A 22291-nucleotide genomic window follows, 5' to 3' on the forward strand; every position below is an offset into this window, starting at 1 on the left:
TGTGCGGCTTTGAAGACTGAGAGATCATTATGGACAAAACAATTCATTGGTTAGGATTTTATAAATCCTGTGTTGTGGGCCAAACATTAGAAGCTTCTATACTTCTGTCCATCAAGGAAATGTCTCCCAAAACGCAGGGAGTTTTTAAAAATAATATGAATTCATGGTTTTAATATTTGACACATTTTAGTTTCATGACTGTACAGGATGGGTATTATGAGTATGCTGGAGACCTAGAATTAGGACTACTGTACGAGTTTTTTTTCTGTGGTGACAGAGGTTTGCTCTGAAATCTCAGTCGAGGTGCAGAGATTGAAATTCTATGAGAGATTCTCGCTTGTGAGATTAATTTTCCACAAAAGGCATTGAGAAAGAGGATGTAGACTGTTCAAGCCCATTTTATGGACAATATTTAAAAAAGGATAAAGAGAATTTGGTATTCTTAGCAAACGTTTTCCCACTGATGAACTTTGTATGCAAACTCTGCATATTCTAATTTGAATGACTGGAGATGTTTTGTACCTCACTTGCGTTACCCCAGGTGACTATGTGGGCTTGCATTTATTTACATAAATTTACATGATTTGACTGGAGCATAGTATTGCATGTTTATATATTGTGTCTTGCTTAATTTCTTCCTGTAAACTACTACTGCATTCTTTCTTTCCCAAGACTTGCTCATCAAAATGTGTTATTCTGACATCTTGAAACCTTGTATGACATCCCTTGGCGTAGTGGACCTAATCAAATTGTGTCTGTTGAATATTTAAAGCTTGAATATCAGTGCAGTTACTGTGGCATTCAGATTTATGATTTATTTTCAAGATTTATGAAATGCTAAGGAAGGCCTACAGTGGTTTTGTGTTGTCGATTAGACTGTAGATGTGTAGTCCCACGTTAATGCATTTGACCTTTTTATTTGAAATTCAAGGAATCTAATATTGCTTTCAATTTCCCACAATGTTTCTAGCTGTAATCTAACCTAAAATTAAAGGTGTGTATTTGTAATATCAGTAATAAAGTCTATCCATTATGACTTCAGTCTTTGCTGTGCAGCAGCTATGCTTACGTAAAAGGTCTGAGTCTGTTGAATAAGGAGGAAGTTTAACAGAAGAACTTGAAAATATCAGGATCAAAGTTTAAAAGCTTTAGGCCTGTAAGTACACATGAACAGTAATTTGAAGAGTCTCGAATTATAATCTGATGAAATAGAAAAAGATCTTTTTACTCTTCTCTATCCAAGTGAATTTCTGATATGAAAATAGAGGAGCTGGATGCTTTCTGTCCTCTGAAGGACCTTGCTTTGATCCCATAGTGTCCATGTCACATAAAGACAGCTTGAGTCCTTGTTAATATTAGTTGAGCTTCAGAATTATGGGTTCCGAAAGCAGGTGAGCAAATGTAGGGCCAGTTTACAGCAATGCGGTCCTTGTGTTTTTCAGTGGCTCTCTTGCTTCAGGGAGTTTTGATTTGCTGAAAAAAAACTCTGTGCTGACGTGTAGTCCAAGCAGAGCACATTGACATCTAGCTTATATACAGTTTGTGAAGGATTTGTGGATTGGTGCTTTCTCAGTGCCTAGCTTGAATTGTTCAGTGAAATTACAGGTGATGGCATGTGGCAGGTCTTGGCCATGTTTCCACTCTGACAGTCCACATCCTTTCTGCTCTGCTGCTCTGAGGTGGTGGCCAACTAGTTGATCTTGAAAAGAACTTTTTTTGATGCCATATGTTGCATGGTTGAAAAGTCTCCTAGCCGTTCTTTTGAGAAAGCCTCAATACAAATTGTAAAAATTGAACAGATGTTTTGTTCACTTTCCTCAGTCAGGTGTTATTTTTTTGCTTATCCTATCAAAGCTCTGCAGAAAAACACAATAATCAATGAAACAGACTGTCATACAAATTCTGATCACCATATTCACCGGTTTAACTCTCAGCGCCTTCTTGTCTTTTCATATCTTAAGGTCAAACATGGGTTCTTTGGTGTGCACAGTTTTAACCCCTCAAAAGGTGACATTTTGACAGACTGTTCTAGGTCTTTGTGTTTTTGTTATTTAAACAGAACATGTCTTTTTTTTAACCACGTCTTTTCTGCTTAAAGATGAATTCTCTTGACTTAATCTCATTGGTAAAAGGTCCTGTTTTCCCTCAAAGGGATTTAAGCAAATAAAACTGCATTTTTGTTTCTAAGATTTGCCTTTTTATTGGAGGCAATCTCTTCCTAGTTAATTAGAGCTTGGAATTGATCCACACCCTTTGCTCCAGCGGGTGGGTCAGATAATCCTTTTATCTGAGCATTGGCTGTGAGGATCTTTCACTATTTGTATGGTTGTGCACTGTTTAGCTTTTTGTTAAAGACTGTCCTTTAACAAAATGCTATCCCTGACTGTAACCTACAAAGAAAGAGTTTGTGTTGCAGTGGAGGACACTGTGTTGTTTTGAACGTGTTCTTGCACCTGTTAAGGCCTTTATGGTTTTCAGTGTGGTAGGAGGGGCGTGGCTCGCTCGCGTTTTGAAATCATGCGAGATAATTGGCGTACGCATGTTGATCATCGAAAAAAGTACATAGCTTATATTACTGATAACGTATTTCTGAAATGACTTTTCCATGACATCTCCCACACCAGTGATGTCACATTGCAAGGTAAAACAGACTGGCTGTTGATACGGAGTGGACACGCATACCGTCTGCACACCAAGTTTTGGCACAGAAAAAAAAGGTCTCTGCCAGTGCAAATTGGCACTTGGCTAAGTAGCTAGCCTGACTGTTAACTTCACTACCTTTTTACGTAAATCAACATTACGTGATTATTGTCAATCTGTGCCGAAAAGTGTCCACAGATGGGGCATTATTGTCACAGCAGACATGCACAATCTGAAGCAGACACTTCATTTACCTCACATGAAAACATACTCATATTCAGTTAATAGACATACTGATTCATTCAGAATGGAGTTGCAAAAGTGCTACAAGATATTTGCTCATTTATATCTAATTATATCTTTATATCTATTTATAGCTATAATAATTATACCCAAAATTAATAGTTGATTATTTTAGTTATAGCCAGTAATGACAAAAAGAGAAAACTTGCCTGCCTAGATTTTACTGGATTCAGTCATTTTCAGCATTTAATTCCTGTACTATGATCAGTTGTTGACTCTTGCTACATTAAGGATTAATAATTATTTTTTCTCCTTAATTATCATTTATTTATCATTATCATTATTATGCTAAAATAGTTATTGCAATATGAGAATTAGGCCAGTGACACAAATAGCTGTGGTAATAAAACAATTTTTGATCTCTACATTGAATATGTAAAACTGTTGTTCTATAACTAGACATATCAGAAGCTTAATTAACCTAATACAGAGCTAATTTCTACAAAACATTGATCTCATCGAGCTTGGCCTGAAAATGTTTGTCATTTTAAAACTTATGCATTTTTGTAGTTTGTCATAACACTTCTCTGGTGTGCTGTTGAGTAACAGATGTATATAATTAAGCTATTGTAGTTAGTTAAGGATCCTCATGCGTAATACTGTATTAAGAGATACTAACATTTTTTTTTTTGTGATTAACAATTTATCTTTAGGAAGAGACATAAGACAAACAAATGAACATAAACATTATCTTATCTGCAACTCAAAACAAACAGTTTTTTCCATAATCTAAAAAGTAAATAATCAAATAGAGATCTGGCCATTGCACTGCACTTGTTTGCAGCTCCATGAACATCAGTATCTTCTGGTGGTTATGAGTGTCTGCAACAAGAATAACCTCCATCTTTGGCAGTTGGGCACCAGTAAAAATCCCTGCCATTTAAGAGCAAATACTGGACTCATTCCACCCCTAAAATCACTTGTGCTTTGTAAATTTACTTTGCTTATAGTTTTAACATGTACCGTTTGACTAAATCTAGCCACTTTATTCAAATGAACTGTATCAGTGTAGTTAGAGTGCTTTCTCTCGTACTCTTAACACACTGCTGCTTCTGTTCACTCCACTCCAATCCTGTCTGTTTATGCGTACCTGCATTCTCTCAGCTTCATTGATATTGTTCCTTATCTTTCTGCTGTTCCACAGTTGTAGAGTTTTCTCTGATAAAATCCACATTTCCTGAGGCTTGCTTTAAGAAAAAAAGCTAATTTATTTTTGCTGATAAAGCACTCGGTGGAGCTTTAATAATGGGAGTTCACGGAACCATTTTAGAGAGAGGGCTATCTTAGGCAACATTAACTTCAATTAATTACTTTGCTTAATGGTATTCAGAGGCTGCTTGCTAGTGGGAGTGATGCTGATCAATTCTCTTTACTGGACAGTAGCCTGTTAAGTCCCTGTAATCAGCCGCTCTGTCTTTCTGACTTAGGGTCGCTGGTGTGTAAGGCTCCCCGCCGTGCTGCTTTTCAGTTTTTCTGTTTCATTAGAGTTTCATCATCAAACAGGCAAAGGTGGCAGAATGTCAGGCTTTCTGACGATGTTATAGAAACTTGGAGTTCCTGTGCCATAGTTTCTTTTGAACATTTATCTTTTATAATGCTTTTATACGTGTAGACTTTTTTTCAGGGGATAAAATGACATTGGCCATTCGAGTCACCACGCCAATGAATTTTGTGGCTGGAGTAATAGAAAAATGTTTGTTGTATTAGCAGTGTATTTCCAATTAAAAAGCATGCTACAGCGCCAAAAATCAGTTGTTTCTTTTGAAAAAAGGAAATGTTTATTAAAAACTTCGCATTACTAAGAACTTTGGGCTTCATTCATCGATATCTTCCTAAGTGTTTTCTTAAATTTGTTCTTGAGAAAGGTCCTAAGAAAAAGTCTGCATCAGATTTATGATGTTTTTAAACCACAGAATTGTTCGCACTTTTGTGCTTGCGTTGTGCGTAGGTTCTGTTCTTACCTTACTATGTAAGTGGGTTTTAAGAAGAAATTTCTTCTTAAAAACAGTTGGTGAATGAGTGACTATGGTGCCAAAATCCGAATTCTGACAAAAATCTGATTTGATGCAATTGGTTTTGTGTCTGACTAAACAGGGCTGCATTTCCGAAAAGCATCTTAGTACATAAATGATTCTTAAATAGTATCACACTAAACACTCTCCCTGCAAGTTAAGATGATCTTACGACTAAAATGCTTTTTTGGAAACTGGGTGCAGGTTTGTTAAAAGAAAAAAAAAATACAGCAAAAAATCTCCTAGGCAAATGACCACTTGGGCCACAGGCTCTGCATTTCTAGTGGCCAAAATGTAAAATGTGGAGGCCAGGGGCACAGGACAAAAGGCAGTGTCTACCCCTGCTTTTATTAGCAAGGTAAAAAGTTTGCCTTATGGCCCTAAAAAGCAAATTGCTAAATTTTTCACACTGCATGTTCTTGGGTCATTTTTCGTTTGGTGTGCAAAATACCAGTAATGAATTAACAGACATGCAGGTGACATAAAAAGCTCATAATGGTTTTTCATATTGCTGTGTGCTGAGCCTGGCCCATTTGCCTTTGCTCAGTGAGGTTTCTCTGAGTAATTTATCTCACCTAAGGAGAGCTACCATGCATCGAAGGCTTTGCTTTGACTTAGAAGTCTGTTTTCTCCCATCAGGAGTAATTTCCAGTGGCACACAGGCTAATTGCACAGGGAGCTGGAATCATACGGCTTGCTGTTTTTACTGAAGGAATCAGAAAGACGTCCGCTTGTTGTCTGTGTGAGGCAGCGAGCGTGCCTCAGACTCACAGTGCCCCCCTGTGGGAGTGACTCACTTTGGGCTTTGGACAAAATCACTCTGACAAAGCAGATTGCTTTTATCAAACAAACGGCATCCTGCTGTTTTTCTGAGCCAGACTCTGGGCACATGGTCTATGGCAGTTCATTATTCTTTCAAAGCAACTCTATTTATTTTATTTTTTTAAGAAGAACATCAAATGAAGGAAGAACGGATGACTTTAGAATTATGATATGGCTGCACTTGTTTAAGAGAAACAGCTGGGACACAGATGTCCAGGTTGGTTCATTTGTTTGCAAAGCCTGCATCATTAATAGCCACTGTTCTTCTTTTACTGAGCTGTTAATGAGGTTTCTGCAGCCCTGCATGCAAATGGTTTCTCTTAAACAAGTGCAGCCTCCATGTTCATATTGTTATTATGATTAGATCCCAAAGGGAGGTGCTTCTTCAGTCTGTCTGAGCTGGAGGCTCCAACGTACAGTGGCTGTGTGGAGCATTGACTGTATTTGAGGGTGCGGGACACGTCTGGGGCAGCCTGGGAAAGCTGCCTGTATCCGGGCAGGTGGTGCAGGGCTCTGGCCTGGCCCTGCAGAGAAAGTGAGCAGATTAGCGAGTGGCCCGGCTCTGAGGCACATCCCCCGGCTTACGCTAAGAGCTTTCTCAAAGCCAGCACTTTTTAAATGGGCCCTCTGTGCTGCTGGCTCAGGATGCTTACACTGTGTTCACTCACACAGACCCACAAGAGCCATCCGTTGTAAACAAGTTAAAACCAGTTTGAGGGGAAAAGGCGAACCTGTAAAAAGAGGAACTTGGGAAGTAGGAGAAATCTGAATGGAACTGGCAATGAATAGCTAAAGGTTACTGCTCAGTATCTTTTACAAATGGTCCCTGGATTTATGCTCTGCGTTTATCCTGGGAAATTAATGAAGAGTGAACAATGGAGAGAAAGAGAATGAAGACAAGTTTAGAAAATGTTGATTTGTGTGGTTTTTTATGACCTGTTTTTTTCTGCACCTTCTGATACCTCAGTTTCATTCAATGGGTCGTAATAATCCAGTAAGTCTTCTCTTACGCTCAGTACGAGAAGGATAAACCTTATTACAGCAGGAACATAATCCTTTTTGTGTGCCTGCCGTAGATTATATTATAGACCAGAAGTAGGTTTAACCTAGCTCTGTATCTCCCATCCTGGCATTAAGGGGGGAGAAAAACTGAAGGATGAAACAGAAACCGGAAATATAAAATAGCGTGCGCAAGTAGAAAAATGTCAGATGTTGACAAAATGCATTTCAGGAAGATAATATTGATAATAATGATAAAATAATAATATAATATAATAAAATAATGATATAATAATAAAAATAATAGCTACATTCAACACAATTTGTAAGTTGTTCTTTTTCTCAGGTTGCAGGAAAGAGCTGTGAATGGTATTTTATACTAATCTGAAATCACAATGTTTAGATCATTTTATAGATTTTTTTAGCATTTAGTCTGTTATTTATGAGGCTGTTTGGATCAGGTCTCTTTCAGTGTATAAGCTGTCAGTCACCGGCCCATTGCTGTATCACTGAGTGGCTGTTTGGTCCTCATCCCTGACGGCTCATTGATTACTGGTGCGACTGCCTTTCGATCAGCTCCCTGATGAATGCTCCCAGCCCTGAAACCCCCCGCCCCCAAACAAATGCTCATTCGTCTTGCTCAGTGTTGCCATGAGAACATGCAGATTGCGTCTCACATGGTAGACTGTCACTGGCCAATTTCCTTTTTCCCTTCCGTGTGCTGTAACATTATCCATTCGTGATGGAGGTAACCATCTTAATGCCATTTGCCTGAAACGACAGGGCCAGCCCACAGCATTTTTTGGTTTCGTAAGCATATCTAAAAAAAGAAAACATCCCATAATGCCTTCATGTACAGTCACACTGACAATTGCCCTTGTTGATGTTTTTCAGCACCTTGATGGAAAGTGATTAATCTTTCCATGCTATCGGTTGCCCTCGGAGGCTGTTATCACCCAGCTGTAATTGCTTAGTTTTACACATGACTGAGCGGCTGCTCGGACTGGCTGGTCTGCAGAAGTATGGACGACGCAGAGAGAAGAGGGACACAGAAATAATGTGCACAGTTATCAGGGTCTACAGTCTGCAGGGAGGATTGAGTGGGGTGTACTGTACACCCTGATTGACTTTATTTGAACTCATGGATTTTCTGATTTATCCGATTAACTCTGCTCTGCTCTTTTTTTTTTATCGTTTTCCTAGTCAGTTTCTCAGCCAGAGCTGAAGAACCTCAGGCATAGTTGACTACACATTATAAACAAACAGATGGTTTTATCTTTGCATCTGTTCTGTCTTTGTAGAAGTTTTTTAGTCACTTTTATTGTGAATTATGTTTGGATGGCTTTCTAGTATTTTTTGTTTTGTAAGAGATATTTAGTTTCTTTCAGAAATGGCGTGATCCCTGTAATGGAGACTCAAGTTAGTAACGTGAACTCAGACTCAAAGATTTGTGAAATTTAGCTTGAGGAAAAACATGAACAAAACTGATTACATTAGAACTGCCAATCTTAACACAGTAAACGAATAAATCAGCTAGTTTACTTGCTCTATAAACTGCAGCCATTTCAAGCTGTTTTGCCTCTTTCCTTTAAACATCACATTTACTGCATGTATCACTTCAGTTCTGTCTTTCAGGCTGACGTTTTTGCATAACGAAAGGCCTGTTGTTTGAAGCCGTATTGACAGTTTTTTGTAAAAGTTTACTTTTTTACAATGCAATGCCTGCCACAAATATCAAGACTAAACTAAAATTCTCCACCAAGTACTTGAGACTTTACTCGTGACATACCCCAGAGACTTGAGGCTTAATTCAGACTTGCATTAAGTGACTTGTGAACATCTCTGCATGATAATTACTTTTTCTTTTCCACAGATATTGAAAGCTGGGGTATTGGTTGAGGCCAGTTTTTTTTTTTATTAGTTTCTTCATAATGAGCTATTTTTAACTGAAGCTCTTCACTTAAGATGAGTAGGCTCATGCTCACTACCCCACAGGAAGAAATACACAGCTAACCTGACACACAGTGTATGTGTGTTATTTTAAGTTTCATTTGTTGCAAGATTGGATCAGATTCATTCTTTTTTCCCCTCTGTTATCCAATCCAACATTTTTTTGCAGATGTTGGACTGATACTGTTACCTGGTATCGGATTGTTGCTATCTCTAGTTTCTTTACTCATGATTTCAAGCGCTGGGATCTGATTTTTTTGACCACTTCACGCTTGTTGAATAAAATAATTCAGTACATTAAATGGTGCACTACACATTCCCTAAAACAGTGGCGTAACACTGTTCTTTCTGATGCCATGTTTTCACTTTTTATAATTTAACTGACAGCTGAAGTCTCCAGAGGAAGCAGAGAGAAAAGAGGGCTCAGGTGGATGGTTCTCAGTGGCTGAACCTCCAATTCCCAGCTCTAAGCTTAGCAGAAGGGATCCCCCATTCCGTCACTTAACGGTGACTGTGTCTCTGGACTCTTTTATGCCTACTCTTAAGGTCTTTTCCTTTAGAGTCATCATGATCTGAAGAACTGCATTGTTCATGTTTGTTTAAGTTGCAGCCAACAAAGCTTTCATTTGAGTTTCAGGTCTACTCAGAGGTGTCATCCATCTTCTCCTTTGGCTGTGTTGTTGGACTTCAGTGTAATAAAAAAATCTCATGCTCCTGGTCATGGGGTAAATTAACTGAAATGACCGCTGCGGCTTTACTCGGTCTGGCCTCCTTTCTCAGGAACTTCTGGCAATAAGCTGATGATTTGCTGGGAAATGAAAAGAGTGACTGAAAGCGTTCATACCAGCTGCCAGGATTTAGCTGTTATCTTTACTTGCGGCATTGCTGGTCATGGTTTTCATCACTGGCTTGACTTAAATTGCTGCTATTCCAGAACTGATAGGGATATCTCTTCTGGTATCACTGAAATAGAGTCTTGTAGTTACAGCTGAACAGTCTGTATGTTCCTCACTGAAGCTGGTTGGAGAAAGGCACTGGCAAACATGGGGATTGTATTATAACATAGAGTGCAACGTGTTCCCACAGTAGAACAGCAGCAGCTTTAGGCTACCTTTTTTCGGTGTAAATATGATCAGGTTTTCTCTGAGCACGCTGCAGAGTGGAGTTCACCTGGGTGAGAGGGATCCTGGGAACAGAGCATTCAGCTGTCAGGAGTGACTGCACACTACAAAAAAGAGCACAAAAAAGCAGAATAATTGCCATACATAACTGTGTGGCTGAGTTAGTTGCAGAATTTCATGCCACACATAATTGTGTAAGTAAAGACACTTCATTTGTTTGGGGAAATGTCTTTTTGTCACTAAATTTGGTAATTGCCTCTCACATTTTGATTGCTGAAGTCTTTTTGAAAAGTTTCCCTGTGGATTTGCACACACAACTGAACAAAACTCTGAAATCACCAGTCTTTGCTGGTGTTGTTCTCTCAAAAGGTATAGACAGATGTTGTGAAAAGGAGCTATTCGTAGCCTATTTCAGTCTGATAGGTTTAATATCCATAATGTGCAGTTTATCCAGCAGATCCTCAGCAGATGTCTGCATGATATGAGCGATTAGATATTCCAGTAGAAGTCCTTATGATACAGTATTTTCTGTTTCTCCCTCATCACATCATACCACCTTAATCTACTTGGCAGGGTCAGAGAATCCTGACCATGCATGCAGTCTGCTTTTGGCCCATCTCTTCATCCAGTCAGCTGAGCTTAGAAATCCACTTCCTCTTTGGAACATGCCCTCCCAGCCAGAGACTGCAGTGCACTTTAGAGAGGAGCTTCGGAATCAAAGGCAGGTCATTCCTCCTCAGGCCCTGCGTGTTTACTTTGAGATGTTGGTCTCTCGCCAACCCACACAAATACTCTAGAGCGCACATGCTCTCTGCCTCACTCACAGTGTAGTCAGTCATGAAGGGCAAATCTTAGTACAGTGTCATTGTGTTGAAAGATGGAAAATCTTCTATGCACAGTACTTGATTGTTTAGTCTTGAGTATGTGTGCAGTAAAGCATAATACAAGTACAGATGTAGATACAAAAGAGTTTGTCATTGGAGGTGCAATAAACTTGAGTAGATTGACAATGGCATTGTAAATTGCCAGTGGGTTGATCATTGATGATTTGAAATGTGCGATTTATCAACCCAACAGCAAAAACTAGCAAACCATTTTGACTTTTGAGCCTGTTGACTACTGTGAAACTTCATCTTATATTATAATTTTAGATAATTTTAATTCTCTGTGTATGAAGCTTAATTATTTTGTCTTTCAGAATAGTTTTGTGTATTGCATGGATGATATTGTGTGCAAAGCTTTAGGCGAACTCATATACATACATTGAGTTTTGACCATTCCTAATGGCTATGAGATCATCGTCTTGATTTGTTGTCTTTGTATTTTACCACTTGCACAAAAGCTCTTATTATTTTTAGGTTTAAAAGAGTAGAATCTGAATACACACTTCCTTCTTTCCAACCACATGGCACCCTTTGGGGCAGGCTTTCATGGTAGTTGCACATCTGTACTAATTGCCATTTCTGTTAAGGAACCGTTTATCACTGAAACCTGTATAACAACATTAAATTAGACCCTGACTGATACATTTTGGGACTGATACCAATTTTAAGGAGCTTAAATTCCAATTAACTGATATCAGGTGTTGTAATACTTATATTCTAGGTTTAAATTTTATACCAAATAATTTAGTGATGTGGTAATTGATATGATTAGCCGTTCTCCATTGTCATTTATTAAACTCAAAAAGCAAAAACTTCTAAACGTCTTAAATCATTGATAAATTTTGAAGCACTTGTGCGAAAGTGATCAAGAATTCTGTTGGTTGCTTTACTTTGTTGTTTATCTCATGCCAAAGGTAATTTGTCGTTTTTCGGTTTTTGACATGATTTGAAATCGCCTGTTGGCCTTTACATTGTGTGTAAATTTCATGATGAATGGACCAAAAGAAGCAGCCCAAAATGACTTGGAAAAAGGTCTGGTTCCATTGACTTACATTAAACTCAAGCAGGTTTTTTCCTTCTCCTGTAAAGTTAGAATTTTGGAGATACAAGGTTTTCTTCCGACAACAGTGATATCAGTGTGAACATACACTCCTGTTTATAGTGATGAACTAAAGTAAAAGCTAGAGCAGTGTTGCTGCAGTAATAGTTTACAAATAGTCTCCTAGGATGTGAACCATTTTGGTCAGTGCACCAAATAACAAATCATCTACAGCAGAAACCGCTAATCCCAGCCCTTACAATCTGTTTTCAGCATGGTAGCATACACATTTACAGTGGAATTTTTAGCAGGGCTGTTGCGGTGGTGATTATGTGGTTATGCTCATTTCAAGCTCATTTGTTTAGTTATGATTTACTACCATTTTATTTGTAAGACTATCAGACATGCTGGTTAATGTAGGTCTAATGAATATAGACCACCTGTACAAATATGCATAGAGTGATTTCAGTGTTTCCCCTTAGAGGGGCAACACTGAAATCACTTTATCTATATCTAGCATTGAGAAATAAACTGTTCTTCCAAAAAGGCCAAATTTTGCAGTGCTGTTCTGTGGTTTCCAGCAGGTCTTTTGTGGCCTTCTGTAGATTCCAGCAGGGCTTTTGTGGCTTTTTGTTCTAGTTTTAATAAATATGCAATGCTGTGTTCCATCAAAATATAAAACAGCACCCATCAGCAGTCACACTGCTACAGTTTTTTTTCTTTTTTTTTATATTTTTATTAAATATGCAGTTTTCATCTATTAGTTATAGTTGTGTGGATTATTTCACCAGAGCAAACATGTTTGTCTGAATGCAAAGAGAATGTTTTTGACTTGTGGCTGCTGCGGTGTGGCTAATAGCTGCTCTGCTTCCATTATGAAGAGATTGCTAAACTTGGCAGGCTGCTCATTAACAGTCTCCAAAGCCTTCGTGTTTTCTGGCTCACCATCTGTTGTTGTTTTTTTTATTTATTTTACTCCCCTCCCTGTCAATAATATTATTTAGCATTGTAAAAGCTATATATCCTAAAGACAAGCTGTGATCTTATCAGCAACCAAGTAATCCTGAGTAAGTGGTAACGTCCTTCCCTCTCAGTCAAAAACATAACAAGATAAAGGCAGGATTGGCTGTTTGAGCTGCTGCTGCACTGAGTGGTATCCTTTCCATCCCCTCACCCCATGGTTTAGGGGTCTGCTGTAGGATTTGAAGATGGTAAAGCCTGTCAAAGCCGCTGAGGTTGTCACTGTGTGGGAATGTGATGAGTTGTGTCTGTGCAGGGGCTATGCTGTCTCCTCTTGGTGCCCCTCTTTGGGTTATGTGTATGTATCTGTGGCCTACAGGTAGTATTCTTCTAATGTTTTGTCGAATATTGTCTCAAATATCATTCTGTGAGATGTTTGGATTTAATGATCTGAAAGAAGATTTTTCTTTAGTCATTGTTTTTAACATGTGTTTTGGAATACTAAGGCTGGCCCAATAATTTGACTTAATTTGCATTGTTATCCTTTTTTTTTTTAGGTTTCAGACACTTTGTCTCTTTTAAGCCACAGAAATTGTAAAATAAATTTCATCAGCAAAGGCCTTTAGATAGAACAGTGATTGTTAATGTATGGAAAAAACGCTCTGAGCAAAATTTATGGCATGAGCTTAGTATACCACAGGGGCACGATATATTTGATGAATCATCTTAAATATGTACTACCATGGGCCCAATCCATGCTGTCTCAGATTTGTATCTATTTATAACTGTTTTAGGCATGGATATTAGCTCTTTTTCTGCCTTTCCTTTATAATTACACAGTTTTACAGCAGGTCTATTTAATAGTTATAGTTTTATACCATTGTATCAGAGGAGGTCTCCTCCCCACACAGTTAGTACAGCGCAGGAGCTGTCCTGCAAGTACCACAGCAAGATCATCATATTTTAGTATTTTGAATATAGTTTAGGACACCTATAAGAAGTTGGACTGTGTGATTTGACTTTTAGGAGGTGGAGGTTATGCTTCTGTCACATGCAAGTGAAAAAAATAGGCTCACTTTTTTGACGCAAGACACACGTCTAGCACAGCCACTGTGGACTGAATCAATAATTAAAATGGAAGTGTATGTGTTCTTTCAGATGGTTGTGATTTAAAAAGATAGATATGTTTCGGTTGTGCAAATAGTTTTACAGTTTTGATTAGTCAAATCTGTCATATTTTATCAAACATTCATTGCAGCCCTACTCTGTACTATTATTCTGGAATTCATGTGACACAACAGTATGGGTTTTTAGGGTTAGTGGTATTGATAAATAGATAACAAGCATTGTGGGTAATATTTCTGTTCCGTTAAACTGCAGTATCCCTTTTAAAAGAAAAGAAAACAAATTAAACTAGCAAGCATGTTTATAGGACTTTTTTTTATAGCATAGCATACAGTGCTCAGGAAGAATATGTTCATTATCTTTATTAGTGCAAACTTGAATAATATCTGATATTATGACACTGTTATATATTTGGAAAATATTGTGATATAGAATTTGATCAGTGCTGCTCAGCACTAGTTACATGGATTGCTTTGCTGGAAGCTGCTTTGTGCTGGAAATCATCATCCTCCAAGTCAGAGCTGTTGACATTGCTGACACAAAGACATAACAAAGCTTTCTCACATGCAGCGGTTTGCTTTATTACTAGTTGCTCAACACTGCACTTACGGAGTCTTTGTTTCAAACTTGTCACAAGCCCAGCCTATATTTATTTGCATTTTGCCTGTTTCCTTCACCAGCACCTCCCTTTCCCTGTAGTCTTTCTCTCAGTAGTCCTCAGCCCCCTGAAGCCATGTTGTCAAGTCTACCTCTTCATCACATCTTTTGATGTGCGCCCCTTTCCTCCCCTTCTTTCACTTGCTCTTGCTCTGTCTTTCTCCCTTATTCTGTCTTTGTCTCCCTCTCTCTCTTTCTCGCTCTCGCTCCCCCTCTCTCCATATCTATTTCTTTCGCCCACCCCTCTATTATGCCTCTCTCTCTTCTCCTCCAATCTTCTCTGTCTTCTCCAGCCCTGGCAGAGAGAGCACATGTGGGGGTGGGGTGAAACTGCGCTGATTTAGTCGAGCTGCTCCAATTGGCCGAGAGGTAGTGCTTTGCAATGAGGGGGGAGGGGAGGAGGGCTGGCCTGCCTCTGTTTATTATGCACCCCCCCCTCGGCCTCTTATCTTGTGTTATCAAGGCAACAGCTCCTCCCATGCACACATTAAAATAGACAAGAGCTATCGGGAGGCTGCCTCGCTATGGAAGCGGGAGGAGGGTGGGGGAAATGTGTCGAATGTCTGCCAGAGACGACAAGCCATTTAATTTGAGCAGCGAACGAGGATATGCGTCAATTTGCTGGCCGTATCCAAGACGCCGGTGATGCTGTGACCACCACACACAGTCCAACGTCACAGCTTCATCAGACGAGAGGGGTGGGCACTGAGCTACACCACCGACAGAGAGAGAGAGAAAGCAGCCAGGCAGGCAGGCTCCTTGTGTGTGGTGTGTGTGTGTGTGTATGTGCGCGCTGCTGCTACAGATGTGTGTGTATGAGAGAGTGTGTCCGTGTGGATTTTTATACTGGATGTTGGACTGCCGCTAGTCCAGCGCTGCTCTGTTACTCTGGCTTCCTGCTGCTGCTGTGCATCCTTCATTCTGCCCACTTCTGACACCATGATTTTTTGCAATCACTTAGGCGAGTACAAGAAGGACGAACTCCTGGAAGCAGCGAGGTGAGTACATGCACCTTCACCCCTCCCCTCCGTCTCTATATGTCTGCCTCTCTGTTTTTTTTTTCCCTCCCTCCATCCCCTTCTCTCTCACTCTCTCTCTCTCTCACACTCTCTCTCTCTCTCTCGCTCTCTCTCTCTCGCTCTCTCGCTCTCTCTGTATACCTATCTCAGGTGTTATTGTGTTATTGCATGTCTCAGAGATGGGAGGATGTCACTGAATGGTGGTTGTTCTTGTGTGTTTGCCTGTGACGGCCCAGAGAGTTTAAAAGCCGGCTATAGGAAAAGAAAACACAGAGAACAGCGTTGCTGATATTTAGCAGCATGCTAAAGGCACAGCGCTGTTCTCAGAGTGGGCTCACAGTAGATGTTTTTTAATTGTTGTCTTATCCCTAATGGAGAAAGTACATACAGATTCCATTGGTATGCTTCCATTTTGTTAGCACAAATTCACTTATGAGCGCTTACCCTCCTACCTGTTGTCTTCTTGACCACCGCCTTCCAAATGCACCTAATCTATGAAGTCATTTTATCATGGGAGGGCCAGACTTATATTCTGTTGAGCATGAAAGGAGTCTGTTTCTAGAAGCGAGTGACCGTGGCTGCCCCAGCAGTGGCTCTTTTGCCTTAAGCTCTGCACCATGTCATGCCGAGTCAGATGTGTTTTTCATGCTCAGCTCCTCATCTTCACTGCGTTCCACCCTCTTTTTATAGCCCTGCCTCCGGCACAGCCTCCAGCATGGGTGCAAATCAGGATTCTTATTCTTTAATAGTGATCAAGTGAGAGCAGCCAGGAGAAACTACTAAGACCTTGTAAATTCTTGCCAAGAAGATCATTAGGCAGAAGCATGATCACGGGCTTCAGTGCAGGGAGAGGATTTAAGCCAGTCTTGGTCCCCTTTTTCCCATAACAGCGAAATTAAGCTGCCTTTCTTTTGTGCTTAATTCATTAGACCTGTGCCTTGGTTCGGTCTCAGAAATCAAATTAGACAGAGAGACTTCAGACAGACGGACGGCCAGCTAGTGTTGCTGTGAGAAAGACAGTTTGACTTGTGGCCGGCACCATGCTTTCCGGTAATCTCCTGAAGATTGGGATGCATCTGAAAGTGTATCAGGAAGACTGATGAAACCCTCTTGTCTCTCATCCCCTCTCCCAGCTTCTAATCCCTCGGCCTGTCCTGCTTTCCAGTTGCCGCGATGGAGCGTGCATCTAAATGAAGAATCTGCCATTTTCACTAGAGCCGGTTATCTGTAGTTACCGACAGAGAGCAGCTTGGGAGGAATAAATCTGGTGTTTTTGTCACGTTTTGGCAAACCTTGGTAGATAGGATATAAACGAGCTGCCTTTCTGAACAGTTGGCTTGGGAATAAACTAATTTAAGGCTGTTGTTATTGTGCTTTAAGTGTATTCAAGGCTGTGACACCTTAGAGAGGGTATAAAACAGTGGATTTTTCCACAAGGTAGAGAATAGTGCTGGAGCAGTAAATATATTATGTTTGCCAAAATACAAAGCCAGGCCTCAAGAAATCTCTGAAAGCAGCTTGGAAAAGAACAGAGGGCCTTTCTGAAACAATTGTTTTCTGTTCCCCACCTGTGTAAGTGGCTCTAACCAACTTGTGATTAGTTTGGAGCATTCTCTGCCCTGTCTCTGACCTCCCACAGTGTGAGATGGCATTATGGCCCAGAACCTCTGCTGCTGGATTTGGTTTGGCAGAGCTGGCCAGTGGAGAAACATGGGAAGGTGCAGATGAGTCAAAAGTGCTGCAGGCCACAGGCAGAGCTAGCAAAGAGCCTCTCTGGGACTGGAGGTTTGCTTCTCATTTATGGCACAGCTCACATAAATGACTTTCTTGTTGGCCATCTCTGAGGTCTAGAGAGAAGCTCAGGGTAGTGTTAGATAGGCCCCACTGAGCTGTAAACACACGCTCCATTATTGTTGCCCACTGCCCCTTCAACACACAACCCCCCCCACCCCGTTTCCCAAAAGGCAAGCCTGGCAGAAGCTTTCCATCTCCCTCGCTCCCTCTGCTTTCACTAAGTCTTTAATTTTCCCCCTTTGTCTACTCGCTTCACACTCTCTGCCTCTTCCTCCTCAAATACAGTGTGTTTTGCTGTTTTGCTGTTTTCCTATGTTCTTTGTAAACTGCTGGTTTGCTTCAGGAGCGGAAATGAAGAGAAGCTCATGGCCTTGCTCACCCCGCTGAACGTCAACTGCCACGCCAGTGACGGCCGCAAGGTAAGAGCAGCTGTCCTGCACGCACCACTAATGTAAGAAGCTTCTACTGTTTCTGCTTTAATCTTTATGCTCTTATATTAGCCCTATATGTATTTTGAGTCAGGCCAATTTTTTTTTTTTCTTGTTTAGTTTAAAATTCTACACGACGTTCCTCTACATGATGCTCTCTTGGGGGGAAATAAACAAACTTGTTTTTTAATGGAATGAAGACAATAATAAAAAAGAGAAGGTAGTATCAAAATCAACACTGGCCATCAACCATCTGCAGTCTTAACTCACTTAATTTCTCATCAAATCATTGATCTGGACAAATCTTGTTTGGAACTACCTTTTAACTAATGCATTGTGCGATATTCAGACCTCAAAATATCACTATGTAGAGCTTGAATTTCTGGATAAAGCATAAATTTCTTCTCCTCATTATTCGAATATGCCCTGATTCGGGGCCAACTTAAATCCCCCTCTCCTCACACAGTAGCAAGTTGCAGGGTAATTACAGCATCAAAGGATATGATAGCGACACCTTCCACATGCAATTACTCATCACATTTTACTTTGTTTATTCTGACTTGAGGTTACATGAAACTTTTGATCATTTGCTACACTGCAACATCTTTGTTCTGTGAAAAGTTCTTTCAAGATTCGGTGAAAACTTTTGAGTTTGAGTCAGGATGTGCTATATTTAAGAATGATGGTCTGACTACTTGTGAAAATTTGCAAGTGTCCCGTCCCTCAGGGCGAGATAAGCGTCGCTTGAGTTAGGAAAACGGCTGCTAGAGTCAATCTGTTAGTGAGATCTGGAGTTTGATTTAGAAGACACGAGTACGTGGCCGTAGCAGAGAATCTGCCTCATGCATATTTATTGAGTACTGTCTATTTCCCAAGTCTTCTCTCAAATGTCATATGAAAATTAGAGAATCATCACAAGTATGTTCGCACACTGTCGATGCACTGCAGTAGAGCTCATGAAAATGTCCGTGTGACTTTTTTGCACATTTAAGTCATATTCTCTGTAGTATTTTTGTCACGACTATAAGATTCTTAATACTTTTACCACTTTTTTTATTCTTGAGAATATTAATCTATTAAGACAACTTTGCAAAGCTGGATTGGAGTCTGTGAACGGGTTCGACAGGATCTCTTAACCGCTGGACATAGGTGATGGGCCTTCAGAGATTGCGTTTTATCGATCCAGGCCTTTATGGCCTGTATCCCCATCTACTGCTTTAACTAGCTGCTACACATAGCTGCCTGACACATCACCCTCAATTGGGCTTTAGGCGTTTGGAGCGTTCTCCTACTCTTTGTTTAGGCCTTTTATCGCCAGACGCTCTTTAAGTTTGGTGTGTTGGCAGTTATTGATTTAAATAGTTTCAGGCCTTTCCAGGACTGGAGTCATCATTTTTGATGTAAGCTGTGATGCAGTTCCATTTCAATCTCAGTATTGCGCTGCCTCTTTGCATAATATTTTTGCAGATAATTTGAGCTACTGAGAATAAGCACTGTAGCTTTTTGAATTTAATTGGTTTTTGTGTAAGGATGACGACTGTGACGATTACAGCCAGCACAATGATACTTATTCAAACATAAAAGCTGCTCTGAGCATTATGCCTAGATAATCTGCAGCCTTTTTTACTTTGGGATGATGTTTTTTATTAAAGATCTCTTGTGTCTGGCCCATCTGCTTTATTCAGTGTTGTGCTTTTTCAGACGAGCTTTATGGAAGTGTATGTTGATGTTGGTGGTGGCTTTAGTCCGCCTCTGCCTAGACTAGGACAGTGCTGCAGTCTCCCTGCCTTTTGTTGCTCTTTCTGTCTTTCAGTACACCATTGAAGCCTATGAAAAGCCCTACGCAACACTAGATTAACTACAGAGAGTCTCTGCGCAGAGGAAAGAGCATCGTTTTCAGCAGCCAGAAGGTGGATCAGCTGCCTTTCTCTTGTGTTATACAAGGCTGTTCTCGAATACATAGGCTACTTCTGTGGGTCATGTTCATATCCATCATTTTATTATCAGGCTTTATGACTGAACTTTATCTGCTGCCTTCCAGTCCTGTGTTACTGCAGATTAGTGTTATCGAGGTGGAGGACCTTGAGGTTGTCTGAGAGGGAAGATGCAGGAGTGCATTATCCATCATTTACCCCTCTTAGGTTGCCTGCCAATTTCATTTGACTGATATTCTTACTGTGTTTTGACCCTGAGCACAGTGAACTGACAGGTGTGATGGTTAGTCTGTAGTGAGAAATGCTGATAAATGTTTTATGCTGTTTTCATCAAAGCATTTTCTGTTTTCTGTACTATTAAATTTATGTGCGTAATTTTTCCCTGAAGCAGTTGTAGTGCTGACTACTGACAATTTGGAGAAAATATGCAGTTGTTTTTTTCCAACCTGTATGGTGTCTGTGGTTTAAAATGGGGATTATTTTCTATAAATTAAGATCCAGAGTTGTTTTTTTTGGCCAAGAAGACCAGCATATCCCATTGGCTTGAGGCTTGAACACTAATTATAATTTGCCAGACTGTCAGTTGTGGTTGTGCTGTCATGGTGTTTGGTTGACCCTGATTTGAACTCATCTACAGGCAGTTCACATCTGTGTAATTAGGTTAAATTTACCTGCTTAAAACTTAAGATGACATTGTTGAAATATACAGTATATGTTAAATATATATTAAAGCCCCCGCCATTGCTAACAAGCGGATAGAAGTATGCACATAACCTTCGCTGTAAACACGGCACTGTCATGGGCTGCCGCATTTGCCGCGAGTCAGTTTGTGACATTTCTGTCCTGCTAGATCTGCCCCAGTCAACTGTAAGTGCTATTATTGTGAAATGGAAGTACATAGAAGCAGCAACAGCTCAGCCACAAAGCAGTAGATCACAGAAACTCACAGAGCTGGGCTGCCAAGAACTGAAGCGTATAGTGCTTATCCTCCATTGAATCACTCACTACAGAGTTCTAAACTGCCTCTGGAAGCAATATCACTAAAAGAACTGCAAATTGGGAGCTTCATGAAATGGGTTTTGCATGGCCGAGCAGCTGCACACAAGTCTGAGATGAAAATGCATAACGCCAAGTGTCGGGGGGAGTGACCTGAGGCATGCCACCACTGGACTCTGCAGCCGTGGAAATCTTGGTAGATGCTAGGAGAAAACTACCTATCAGAATGCGCAGTAGCAACAGTAAAGTTTCGTGGAGGAGGGATAATGGTCTGTTTTTCAGGGTCCTGGCTCACCGCCTTAGTTCCAGTGAAAAGTAGCGTGAACGTCACAGCATACAAAGACAGATTTGATAATTATATGCTTCTAACTTCGTGCCAACAGTTTGGGGAAGGCCCTTTCCTGTTCCAGGATGGCTGTGCCCCTGTGCACAAAGTGAACTCTGTAAAGACTTGGATTGATGAGTTTGTTGTGGAGGAACTCCAGTGGCCTGCACAGAGCTCTGACCTCAACCTCACTGAACACCTTTCTGATGAATTGGAGTGTTGATTGTGAACCAGGCCTTCTCATTCAACATCAGTGCCCTCAGAAATGCTCTTTTGACTAAATGGGCTCAGATTCCCACAGACACACTCCAAAATGTTGCGGAAAGCCTTCCTAGAACAGCGGAGGTTGTTATAGCCGCAAAAAGGGGGTCAACTCCGTATTAATCCCCGTAGTTTTTGAATGGTATGTCTAGCAAGCTCATATGAGCATCATGTATAGGCATCCTCTTACTTTTGGCCATATAATATATAATTAAAATTGGACCACTAGCAATTTGAAATTTGCACTCTTTGAAATCACAATTTTAATATTAAAACCCTGCAATGTAGTTTTTTAAAGAAAGAAAAGCTTGCTTTGCTTCTTGTCCAAAAAAAAGCTCATTTTCTCTATATCCTCTTGAATTGTTTGCTTGCTGTACATCTCTGTGACCTGTGCTGGCTAGGACTGAGGTGTAGGTGATGTGCAGTAGTGTAGAGTTAGAAATAGCTGCGATATCTGTTTGCTTGAAGAATGCTTGCTTGTTTTCATTGCTGCAGTGTATCTGTACTTTCTGCATTTTTGGTGGGTGTTAGGGGAAATACATCTTGCATTCTACTCTCCGCTCTGTACTTATGGCTGTGGATAACTGTGTTTGGCAGGGCTCCCATCTGTGGCTTTTTTTTTTTTCTAGGAAAAAGAACCTCTTGTTGCAGCACTCATAAGCAAGCGATTGAGCGACATTGTCAAGCTTCTCATAAACTGAATATGGAAATGTTGCCACTGCCTTTACTGAGAGCCAGTGCAGCATATGCCAGCAGTACAGACCCAGCAGGTGTGCTGCTTGCCATTGTGTTCAGGCACTGTACCCAGCGCTCTGCTGGGGCTGCCTTTGTCCTCCACTGTGCTTTGATATCCTGGCTGGACCAAGAGCATGCTGTGGGCTTCCTCTCCCGCTGTTCGTTAATTATCCAAAAAGCCATCTTTGCACACCATTTGCTCGATCTCTCTCGCTCTGCCCCGTCGCAGAGGAGGAGCATCCTCAGTGCTCAGAGCATCGCCATGACACGCTTTACTCCAGCTCGCT

The 22291-nt window shown here is 40.5% G+C and overlaps 1 protein-coding gene across 2 annotated transcripts in view; it reads left to right on the forward strand.

The window, feature by feature from the left end:
* tnksa (tankyrase, TRF1-interacting ankyrin-related ADP-ribose polymerase a) overlaps nt 1–22291 on the forward strand; it is an 88780-nt gene that overhangs the window by 22897 nt on the left and 43592 nt on the right. For both annotated transcript variants that reach the window (XM_036589128.1, XM_036589129.1), the window contains 2 exons: nt 15474–15510; nt 17669–17744. In XM_036589128.1, coding sequence (XP_036445021.1) covers nt 15474–15510; nt 17669–17744 — 113 coding nt within the window. The remainder of the gene's footprint in view (nt 1–15473; nt 15511–17668; nt 17745–22291) is intronic.

Source organism: Colossoma macropomum, unplaced genomic scaffold, assembly GCF_904425465.1.
Source record: "Colossoma macropomum unplaced genomic scaffold, Colossoma_macropomum, whole genome shotgun sequence".
Lineage (NCBI taxonomy): Eukaryota > Metazoa > Chordata > Actinopteri > Characiformes > Serrasalmidae > Colossoma > Colossoma macropomum.